Source organism: Motacilla alba, chromosome Z (assembly GCF_015832195.1).
Source record: "Motacilla alba alba isolate MOTALB_02 chromosome Z, Motacilla_alba_V1.0_pri, whole genome shotgun sequence".
NCBI classification, from domain to species: Eukaryota; Metazoa; Chordata; class Aves; order Passeriformes; family Motacillidae; genus Motacilla; species Motacilla alba.
Window position 1 is genome coordinate 38,540,374 of NC_052046.1, and position 12,165 is coordinate 38,552,538.

The 12,165-nt window shown below is 37.5% G+C and overlaps 1 protein-coding gene across 2 annotated transcripts in view; it reads left to right on the forward strand.

Moving 5' to 3' along the window:
- Positions 1-9,352, forward strand: part of TEK (TEK receptor tyrosine kinase) — a 39,376-nt gene extending 30,024 nt beyond the window's left edge. For both annotated transcript variants that reach the window (XM_038124089.1, XM_038124090.1), the window contains 11 exons: positions 416-715; positions 1,222-1,379; positions 2,647-2,857; positions 3,797-3,907; positions 4,242-4,432; positions 4,873-4,986; positions 5,874-5,944; positions 6,520-6,560; positions 7,647-7,743; positions 8,237-8,336; positions 8,475-9,352. In XM_038124089.1, the coding sequence (XP_037980017.1) occupies positions 416-715; positions 1,222-1,379; positions 2,647-2,857; positions 3,797-3,907; positions 4,242-4,432; positions 4,873-4,986; positions 5,874-5,944; positions 6,520-6,560; positions 7,647-7,743; positions 8,237-8,336; positions 8,475-8,549 (1,469 nt within the window). In that variant the 3' untranslated portion in view covers positions 8,550-9,352. The remainder of the gene's footprint in view (positions 1-415; positions 716-1,221; positions 1,380-2,646; positions 2,858-3,796; positions 3,908-4,241; positions 4,433-4,872; positions 4,987-5,873; positions 5,945-6,519; positions 6,561-7,646; positions 7,744-8,236; positions 8,337-8,474) is intronic.
- Positions 9,353-12,165: the final 2,813 nt, after the last annotated feature.

The window sequence follows — 12,165 nt, forward strand, 5'->3', positions numbered from 1 at the left end:
TCTAACAGCTCAACAGGTAACTGCTCTCTGAAGCAGTGAAAGTACAGGACATGGGAATTACAAGGGAGTGATGATACAGTATAGAAGGAAATCAATCCTTTTTGCATTAATCTGAAAGGAAATATGGTGTGCGTGCATACAGCTCACAGGATGTGTATCTTCATCCAAGACAGTATGTTGAATGCCACTCCAACTTCTGCTGGAAGTATGGTATACTGCTACAAGGATGACAGCACATCAAGATCATAAAATTATAGCATTCAGTTACCATAGCTCATCAACAAATTCTGCATAGCTCATCAACAAATTCTGTTTAGCACAGCAAAAGCACCGAGGAAAATGTTTTGTTCTCTGTGGAAAGGAGAAGTAGGTGGATGTACATGCCAATGCCTTGTGTGTTTGTGTTTGTTCTCAGGAATCCCTCCTGCACCAAACAACATCAGGTTTTCTAACACCACAGACACATCCTCAGTCATCTCTTGGACAGCTGCTGAGGGTCACTCCATCTCCTCCATCATCATCAGCTACAAAATTTATGGCAAGGCTGAGTACAACCACATTGATATTATCATAAAGAACACAAGTATTACTCATTATCACCTCAAGGGCCTCGAGCCAGACACTGTGTACCAGGTTCAGATTAATGCTCAGAACAACATTGGCTTGAGCAACCCGAACACATCGTTTGAACTGAAGACCCTTCCAGAAACAAAAGGTTAGTTAATCCACCACACTGGATTTGCACAAACCAGGACTGGTTGTATAAACTAATTAGCTAAGACATTGTCATAATACTATTTTTTTAATCTGAGTTTTCTTTTGCTAATAATTCTGACACAAAACAGAGCACCACCAAAATTTAATTCTTATTTCACTGCATGGTATTGATGAAGTGACAACATGCACCATTTGTGTAAATCCATTAAAAAGGGTCCAGTGACTCAAAAATTGAAGAGCTGCATACAGCAAGACCATTAGATCACTGAATGTGGCCTCATCTTTGCTCTGACTGAGAAAAGGTATAAATAGTATCTGTAGGTGCACATACATATGAAATTCAGAGCAACCAATATTTCTGACATTTTTGGAAAACAAAAGGATGTATCCTTAGCTCTTTAAACAGTTTACAAGAGAGGAGTATTCAGTTACACATTGCTAATGTATTGCTAAGTTCAGAATAAGTGGAAAATGATGATGAATTCTTATATCCTTCCTCAACAGCTCCATATGAATCAAAAGGAGGTAAAATGCTGCTTATTGCTATCCTTGGCTCTGCAGGGATGACCTGTGTAACAATTCTCCTGGCCTTTCTCATCATGCTGCAGTTAAAGCGAGCCAACTTCCAGCGTCGAATGGCTCAGGCTTTCCAAAATGTGGTGGTGGGTTTCCAGCTTTTCTGTGTCAGTTTGGTTATTAATTTTAGCTCATCTTTTCCTGTATTTTCTTCCAATTTCTTTTTTCCTGGCTTTCCCAAACACTGTCTTCTCTTTATGTGTGCAATTAATACTCTATTAGTGACCCCAAAGCTAAAGCTGTCACAGTTACAGGCTAGGAGGTAGAAAACCTAACTTGAAAAAAAGTTTGCAGACCATTTGCTGTGCTCCCTCTTCTGCCTTGTCACACTTGTGTATGACAAGTACCAAGCCAGACAGAATAGAGGAGCCGGTTCTGCCTCTATGAAATCATGCCTGATTTTGAAAACTACCAAATATTTAGTGTTGCTTTTGAGCATCAGCAGCTGCTGATACATGCTCATCCATTTTCAGCCTGGGGACAGCACACCAGGGATCTGTCAACGGCAACCTCATAATTTTGGCTGTGAGGAAATTGTTGAAGATTTTAACATTACATGAAGATATCTCTCTATATACACATATTTATTTGTATCTTGCTGAAGTTTCTAAATCACTCTGCTTTCTGCTGCTTTTCTCTGCCTTCAGAGGGGAACCTGTCGGGGCAGAATGAAGCTGGCCCAAAGAGCTCCTTCATATCTAAATAGATTGTTTCAGAAACAGGGGTGGGGGACTCACCCAATGAGATGATCCATCTGCAGGCCACACAGAATAGCTTTGTCTCCTAGTCCTAAAACTTTTCCCACAGCAGTATTTCATGAGAATGTGTAACTGAAGAGGGAATGTCTCCTTAAGCATGAAGGAAGATAATTTCCTCTCTGTTTTCATTTCTTTGCTTCTTCTTGTATCACCTTTCCTGCTGAGCCTGACCAACACAAGATTTAATTAAGCCTAATATGAGATAAATCTTAAACCTGAGACTTATAACTGGTTTTGAGATCTGTTTTATCACATTTTTTTTTGCCCATGTCCTTCATCTTCAAAATGATCATAAACTGTTCAGGAGGCCCAGATCTAAAAGGTACTTACACACAAATTAGAAGCCTGATTAATTTTGTAGATCTGGGCAGAACTGCTTGTTGCAGTTAAAGTAGATGTAACTGTCTAATGTACTCCATCTGGTTATGTAAGAGATCGATTGAGCTCTCTCTCTCTCTCTCTGTGTGTGTGTGTGTGTGTGTGTGTGTGTGTGTGTGTGTAGATGAGTGAGCATAGGTATTTGGGAAATGTAATCAGGGCATTGCTCAGTGAAGTAGAAATCACAGTTAATGTCATTTTCTTAATTCTGTTGCAGAGGGAAGAGCCAGCTCTGCAGTTTAACTCAGGTACTCTCACTCTGAGCAGGAAAGCCAAAAACAGTCCAGACCCTACTATTTATCCAGTTCTTGAATGGAATGACATAAAATTTCAAGATGTGATTGGGGAAGGTAACTTTGGGCAAGTCCTGAAAGCACGCATTAAGAAAGACGGCTTACGCATGGATGCTGCAATAAAAAGAATGAAAGGTAGTAAAGACCAGGGATTCTGTGACTAAAGAGTTTTCTTGATTGTATGTTTCTCTGTCATACAAAATGCTTAGTAGACCTCTTTTAAAGCTAAAATAAATATTCAAAGTTGCTAATTAAATTGTATCAGGTATCACTAGGCCAGGATTTGTCAACGACTGTATTTCTGCTGGGTAAAGTTGGTTTCTAGTCCTTCTCAGTGGTTGATATGATTAACTATCGTGTATTTTTCAATTCATAGATCAGTATGAGTTTCACATGAGTTCATCTGCAAGGTGAGATGCATTGGATAGATAGGAGCACAGAGCTAGTCTTGGGGCACAGCATTAGTTCATCTTGTTCACTATAGCTGTTCAGAGACAACTGCATCTAAGCATCTATATATGCACATACCATGGGATCATTACTTTTCTTTTTCTTCACTGGGCATGACAGCTACATTCCAGACAGAGCTACAATATGTACAATACTGCATGAATGTACATGTTTTATTGTAATTCACCAGGTCATTATCCAGGCAAATTGAAAAACACTTTTATGTGATGATTAATTTTAAAATAGCCAAGATCTGTATACAGGCAGAAATAATCAACAGCTTACATATGGAAGGATTTTAAGCAGCTACTTTTCATAAGATCTGCTACAACATTTTACACTCTCAGGTAAGGAGAGTGATGGTGTGTTAAGATACCTCCTTTCTCGGCAGATAGTTTCTACAGACACTTGTTTCTCACATTTTTTTCCTTTGATTGAAAAATCCTACTTTTTTCTGTAAATACTAATGTACCTTACAGTTTTTCTCCTGTAAAACTCTCTCTCTTTCTCCTGGACTTGAAACAGTAGTGGCCCAAGCAATGTGGAGTCCTCATAATTAAAAAAATATATTGTTATAAATTCCTTTCAAACTAAAACATAAATGTGAGCTTTTTTGATTTTCAGAGTATGCCTCAAAAGATGATCACAGAGATTTTGCTGGAGAACTTGAAGTTCTTTGTAAACTTGGTCATCATCCCAACATTATAAATCTTTTGGGAGCATGTGAACATAGGGGTAAGATGCTATTGAATGCATGTACTTTAAAAATTAGTTTAAAAAAACCTTCTCACAATATAGCCCACACAGTCCAGAGAAACACTAGCAGGTCTCTGTGCAACATTTGTTAAAAAGTCAGATAAACTTGTGTTTAGATCTACAAGCCCACATTAATACTCCAGAAATGATATTCAACACTAGCTCTAAATTCTCCTCTGCTCCTAGAAATGAGCCTGTTTGACATTTACCTCCAGTTTATTTCCTTTTTTCACTCAAGGTAGTGTAAATTTCCCAAGACTATTACTGACTGTCTCTTACTTTGTGATATGCTCACTGTCTGATGTTTTGTTAGGATATCTTTACCTTGCTATTGAATATGCTCCCCATGGAAATTTACTGGACTTCCTTCGGAAAAGCAGAGTACTAGAGACAGACCCAGCATTTGCTATTGCCAACAGTACTGCATCTACACTTTCCTCTCAGCAACTTCTGCATTTTGCAGCAGATGTTGCCAGAGGGATGGACTACTTGAGCCAGAAACAGGTCAGTCTTCAACTCTCTACCCACTGAAAGCATGGAAAATACTTTTCCAGGGAATATGCCCTTTAATTACATTAATTTTTAATTTTAGCTTCTATAGCACACACTGAATGAAATTTATTTTGTTGTTTCTATTTAAACTTATCCAATACTACGTCATGGGGAATCATGGAAGAGGCATTAAAACTTAAACAACATGGTAGTTAACTGCTTTCATTTTCAGATAAAGTTTAAATGTTCTTGCTAGTGACATACCAAGCCAATTTCTTTGTTTTATGTTCTTATTCCAAAGGGTTGCAATTTTCAATATAGCAGTAAAGTAATACAAGTAAAACTCAATTATACTGATTCTCTTATTTTATTACATTATTACATGATTGGTATTATTATTATTATTATTATTATTGTTGTTGTTGTTGTTATAATAATCATCATTATTTTAGTTTATTCATCGAGATTTGGCAGCAAGAAACATCTTGGTTGGAGAAAATTATGTTGCAAAAATAGCTGACTTTGGCTTATCAAGAGGTCAAGAAGTTTACGTTAAGAAGACCATGGTAAGGATCAAAACAAATTGATATAGTCTGTTTTCTTAATTTTGCTTTCTTATTTCTTAATCTGTGTTTTCATATGAACAAAAATGCAAATTTATGGGTATTACAGAACTGATTAATTAAATTTCATTAATTACAATGTAAAATATGCCTGCTTATTAATATACACATAAATACATCTACTTGTAAATAAATCCTATACCATGTCTATAATATAAAATGTAATTTAAAATTATTTATACGAATATCAATGACAGTAAAATAGATGAGTCAAGCTGGTCTTCTATTGAACAAGACTAAAGTTAGCAAGAAGGTAACCAGATGTACACCAGGATGTGTCCAGAACTAATGCTTTGGAAGATCTGAAAGAAGATATGTAATAAGCATCATGTAGCTAAAGACCAGAAATAACACTGTGTTGTCAAGGCAACATGATGGTCAGAGGCATCATCTGAGGTATTATTTACATTTCACCTTGATGCTGATTGGATAATTTTTTTATTACCTTTCATGTGAACTGTTCCTTTGGGAATCATAGGATCATGGAATCATAGGATCATGGAATGATTTGTTTGGAAAGATACCTTTAACACCATCTAGTTCAACCCCACCTTTCACTACACTAGGTTGCTCAGAGCCCCATCCAACTTGGCCTTGAAAACTCCCACATCCATAATTTCTCTGGGCAACCTGTTCCAGTGTCTCACCACTCTCACAATAAAGAATTTCTTCTGTAAAACTGCTCAAGTTTAGTAAGTTTATTTGCTTGATTAAGTTTACTTGCATAAAGTCAGTTTTCCCTAAGGTAACACAGAATGATTGTTGGCATACAAACTGACAAATTGCTATACCAGCAAGTGAAAAATAAACTTTAATTAAATAATTTCTAGGGACGGCTTCCAGTGCGATGGATGGCAATTGAATCTTTGAATTACAGTGTTTACACCACAAATAGTGATGTGTAAGTATGTGTTTAATTGGCATTAAAAATATTTTTTTTTTTCCATATGAAGGAAAGTTTGACAACTAGCATGAGATATCAACACAACTCAAAATACTCAGTAGTAATGTCAGCATAAGTTAGCGATGGAAGCAAAAAATAAAACCCATAACAAAAAAGTTACTTTTATTTCTTCCTCAGGGTTTGATCAAGTTCTGTGTTCACAACCTGCTTGGATGTGCCCTGCTACTTTAGCTGTACTTCTTACTCAGAATTGGAGACCTGATGAATATTTGGGAAACCTAGAAGAAATTTGTATTTTATTTAGGAAACTAGAAATTGTATTTGGAAAAGAAATTCTGTAATTTCAGTATTTGCTGAAAGCTCACATTCTGATAAGGTCTTTGGTTGACTCAGAGTGAATTAATTTTGCTAATTTTCCTGCTTTCTGATTCTACAAGTCCCATCATTATACAAAACTTTATAAAAAATACAGAAAAACAGCAACTTCCCTGTGTTCCCTGAATACTAGCAAAACTACTGACCGTTTTAAAATATTAATTCTTATTGCACTTCATAATATCCCTCTGTTGCAGATGGTCATATGGTGTCCTCTTATGGGAAATTGTTAGTTTAGGTAAGTATCTGAATTTACTGCACAAATAAACGACCTGCAGCAAGGCAGCTCTATTCACTCAGTCTTTAAAAAATATTGCTTCACAATAGATTTCAATTTTCTTTCTGTTTTATTCTGCTACATTTTTATTAGGTTCAGTATGCTTGGAAATGCAATTGTCAAACTTTCAATCCAGGTAGCATTTTAAATGAGAAAGAACCATAATGACCATGTTTTCATTACACTGTAAAACCCAGGCCATACCTAATTACAAATTCCAGGATATCATATGATATATAGCCTTAGTACAACATGTTTTGAGTTTGGTGGGTGGCTTTTCCTCAGCTTTCCTGCATTTCAAATCAAGACTTATATTTTAATGATATTGCAGGGTGGGGAAGTAATCACCTCCTACTCCAAATATTCATGAAAAAATTTTTAAACATTAACCTTCAAATAAAATTTAGAGTTCATTCCTGCAGATACTTCTACCCATCATGATTGTGATATAGCCTTGTACCACTCAAAAGCATTGTGTTACACCTCTCTTGTGATTTGCCCGGGAGATGTGCCCATGGTCTGCTGGCCAGGAGATGCTACTGACTGAGGTGTACATTGCCGACTGGACTCTGGATTTCTCATTTGTTCCTGGCTTTCCTTACTAAATGGGTTTGCACTAGATATGGATGCAGTGTGGAAAATCAAGAGTCTAAGCAACCAAATGCCTACAGAACGGGGCAAAACCAGCTGACAGTAAGAGCTCCATGAGTCCATATCAGATCTTATCATTATGATGCTAATGAGGGAATGACCTGCCCAGTGACATAAATGCTATTGAAAAAATATTTTGAATACTATCAGATCCTGGCCCCCAAACTTTTAGAGGCTAGCCACACAGATGAGAAAATAGAAAATTTTACTTTTCTCCTCCATATTGTGCATCAAGCAGTAAGGAAGCATTAACAATAAAAATGTATCTGCAAAATACCCCCTAATTTTGGATTAATTTAGCTGTTACTATGTTAGTAATTTCAATTTCTACTATGAAATTAAACTTTTTTTTTAAATTAAAACGTGCTTCTATTCATGACAATGGTTAAACTTTAGGTGGAACACCATATTGTGGAATGACATGTGCAGAACTATACGAAAAACTCCCTCAAGGGTACCGACTGGAAAAGCCTCTCAACTGTGATGATGAGGTGTGAGTATTGCCTCAGAAAAAAAAAAAAAAAAACAAAAAAAGAAATAGAATAACAGCAACCTTAGCTATAGAAAATAGATGATTTCCACAAAAAACGAACAAACAATTTTTTTACTGGAAAATTTAAGAACTACATTAAAAATTAAAAAGTGCACAAAATATAAAAACTACATATAAAAATTAAAAAGTCCTTTTGTATACAACATAAAATATTAATTTGCCATGAATACTTTCTCAGGCTCTATGTTCCAGCCAGTTACCCTGTTCTTTACACAAAACACCAGAGTTTTAGCTCAAAGAGAGCTTTTTGATTATTCCAGAGTAAAAGAAAGTTCTTTTGCGACAGCAACCAACTATGGAAAATGTAATTTCAGCTATGTAGCAATCCATTTCTCTCTGAAAAGTGGAATGTGCACAATCTTTAAATTATCAAAAATTTGTAACTTTAACCTATGTATCTAAACTATCAAATGCTGGTGTTGGATTTTTAAAGGTATGACCTAATGAGACAGTGCTGGAAAGAGAAACCATATGAAAGACCATCATTTGCTCAGATACTGGTGTCACTGAATAGGATGTTAGAAGACAGGAAGGTAAGAATAAAACTCTATTTTATGTAAATATATATACTTACAATGATATAAATGATTAGGCTATGCATAATTTCAATATTATTTAGGGTTCTTGAGGTAATGCACCTTGCCTCACATCTCTGCTTATTTGCTTTCCAGACCTATGTGAATACTACGCTATATGAGAAATTTACTTATGCAGGCATTGATTGCTCCGCTGAAGAAGCTGCTTAAGACAGAAAAAAATCTTCATTCATCAGTGATGTACTACAGAAAACCAAAATTCAATCTGCTGGAGCCCAAAATGTGATGTGCTGTGTAGAACTGTATATCATATAGCAATACCGTTTTACCACATTTATACATGTGTATATCACACAGTAACCTCTGCCTTCACAGGCTGTAGAAGTGTATATACTGTCCAAAGCAGGAATAGACTAAAGTCATGAAATCTGTTGTTTCATTCACAGGGTTTTCTTTTTTCCTAGATACATGTAGATATAATGTCTACATACATTTTGTAATGCATTAGGTATTGACATCTTAGAGGTTTTTTTATATTTTCCAAGAGCTACTCATAGCAAAGTGGTAACTTATTGCAGTATTCCATATATATTTCATTGTGTTTGAAACAAAAATGCTGGGCAGTTCCAGTGCAACAATGGAAGTTGTAATCCAGTGTGCTCAACAAGGATAATTAAGACACACTCCTGTTTGAATGCAAAAGGCAGTTAGTAGAAGTAATCTAGTCAAAAGCTCTGTTGACACTAGTAAGATAAAAGCCATGCTACTGTTCTTTCATTGCCTAGCATGACTGTCAGTTTTTGCCCATATGCAAAATATACATATATTTTGAAATGTTTAATGTTACCAGAGGCAGCCATACAGCAATATTCATGATGCGTAGTGTTGAGGAGCATACTACATATTGTAAACCACATTTTACAACTTTCCTGGATATACATGAGACTTACTCAATTTGTATTTCATTTAGTAATTTCAATGCATGATTATAAATTATTACCTATTATATGCAAGCAGGGCTTACTTACTTTTGTTTATTTTCCCTGTCATTCTGTCTGTAGTGTGGTATGGCCTCTTACAAAGTATCATACTCAAATGCTTCAAAACAGTGACATTTGTCCTGCCAGAAAGGTCGCAATCCTTAGGTAAGACAAATAATGGCAGGATTGGTTTGAACTTCTGGTGTCAAGCCAAGCCAAGGGTTTTGGTGGATTCCAAATCCAAATTTCACATAGTAGCCAACTTCATATTTTGCACATATGTTCCCCTCTTGCCCTTGACTTACCAGCTCGCAACTGTCCATCAGACCACAATGACGTCCCAGTTGGGCGCAACAGGAGAAAGATGCTAGAGAGAGTGCAAGATTTCCCCTTCTGATTCTTACTTTGCGGATGGGAATGTGATTGGTTACAAGGTGGAGGTGTCATAGCAGAGTATAGAGTAACAGTAATGACATACACCAGACTGACTCAAAGAGAATATTCCCTTTTAAAAGAGAATAAGCCAACAAACAAGGGTGCTGAGAAGACTTGTGTGGCCTTGAGATAGGCAAAGCTTGCACTGTAAACCAGGTGCTAGATGTAAACTAGGAGTTTATTGTTGGGGATTAAAATAAGTTTACTTATAGAATATTAGAAATTATCTGTGTAGGTTTAAGTTTAATTGTAACTTGCTTTGGTGGCACCTTAGCATGAGAGGGCCCTGCTCAAAACTTAACATAGGTGAACTTTAAATGAACTTAACGTAGGTGAACTTTAAATGAACTCTTACTATAATGGCTAAGCAGGGGAGAAAACAGAGAAAGACTGGTTATCTTCAGATAAGGGCTGAGACCCTGGAGGGTCCCAAGACTGCCCCAAGCTGGAATATAAGAGCAGTTAATGGCACATGAACATGGAGAATCCAATGATATATTAGAAGACCCCAGACCATAAATCACCATAGGACTAAGAGGCTCATGCAGGGCACGTGACAAGTGTGTGAAGCTCGGGTGCACAGACTGTAAGGGTATAAAGGCCCAGGAATTTCTTTAGTCAGGGTCCCTCTTTGGTGGCACAGAGCTCAAACTGAAATAAACCAACTCTGCCTTAGAACCCACGGTCCGATCTCTTCTTTCAAGTTTACACAGAACAAACAGATTCACTGGAGCAAAGCACAGCTCCAAAAACAAAACAAAACAAAACAAAACAAAACAAAACAAAACAACAACCAACCAACCAAACAAACAAACAAAAGAAACAAATTCCACCACATTTTTCAAAAGAGACTACTTGGCCAGTGGTTTGGAAGCAAGGGCATTGCAATTTGCAGTTGAAGTACACTCTTGCCAATCAGTGAGGTGACTAAGAATCTACCTCCAAGAGTGTTTTCTAGACTTCCAGGAAAATGTGGCTAAAACCATCAGCTGGAACTGCTGCAATTTCTGTAAAGAATTTTTCAGAGGTACAAGGAGGTTCTTGTATCATACAGTCATACATTTCTAACAAGCAGACACAAATAACTATTTTGCTACTTGATGTGAAAGTCTCCATCTCTGGTAAATTTTTACCTGGAATTTTTACCTTTAATTATGTCACATAATTAAAGCATCAGAGTGTCGTTCATCAACTCACTAGTTCTTAATACTGCCTGCATTTTAAGTGCTTAAGTCTCACTGTAAATTGTCCCAAAGGACAATTAGGTTCCTTATAAATATTCTTCTTATATTCTTTTATATTGCAGCACGTAACAATTTTCTGCATTTCTACCAGACATATCTGTAGTGAACTGGCTGTAATGGATGTAAAGAAAGGAAAACAAAACAATTTAAACAGAATGTGGAACTTAGTAAATGGTGTTGCTAAGAAACCACTCTTTCAAAATGGACAAGCCCCATCAGAAATGGGAGATGTGAGACAGAGACTAATTAGACAGGCTACAGGAAGGAGGGCTTAGGGAAACAAAGAAACCACAACTGTTCCAATATTTGGAAGCATTATTCCCTGTTGTCTCACTTTATAACTAGTTTTTCTGTCCTTTATAAAAAGAAATTCCTCAGGATAAACGGCAACTTATCAAACCTGCTGAGCTGAGAGGATTTTTCCCCAGCGGTTGTGCTGCAGGCTAATTTAGCAGCATTACCTAACACAGAGACAGAGAGAGGGACCTAAAGCAATTTGACTTTGTGCCACTTAATCTCAAAGGTCACCACTCTCAGCAGACACAGATGGAGACGTGTGTATTCCCTGTTTGCTGTGTTGATGCACACTTGGCTGGCACAGCTTTCCCTGGTGGGCAATAACAACAAGGGACAGCTCCCTTGCACCTGTGCAGCCCAGAGATCTGCAGGGCACCATCAGCACCCAGCTTTGTAAGTGACCAGTTCTGCTAGGATGGAAACCAACCACCAAATCCTCACTGATTTCAGAGGCAGCAGCAGCAATGCCTGCATCTAATCCCTAGGTCTGGGGCTGGGCTGGACAAAAGACACATACGGCACACTGCCCCTGAAGAGTGTGACTTTGGAAAAAACCACCTGCCACTGTCTGCTGTTGTTTGCGCTAGGGTCACACCAGCCTGAGGCACCTGGCAGCCCTCAGTGCCACCTGGGACTGCAGATGGCAACCAACTGATGACTGCCTCTACCAACAAACAGAGGAGAGAATTCACTCTCCAAACAGAGCTTCCAAATGGAAAATGTAAACATATGAGGCTCTCCTGCACATTAGCTGTGCCAGCCACAGAGCCCTGGGGAGCAGCCACCAAGCACTGGGACAACAGAAGACACAGAAGGAGGGACAAACCCAGTCAAGCACTGAGACTTTTTGCGATTGCTGAGCTCCAGATG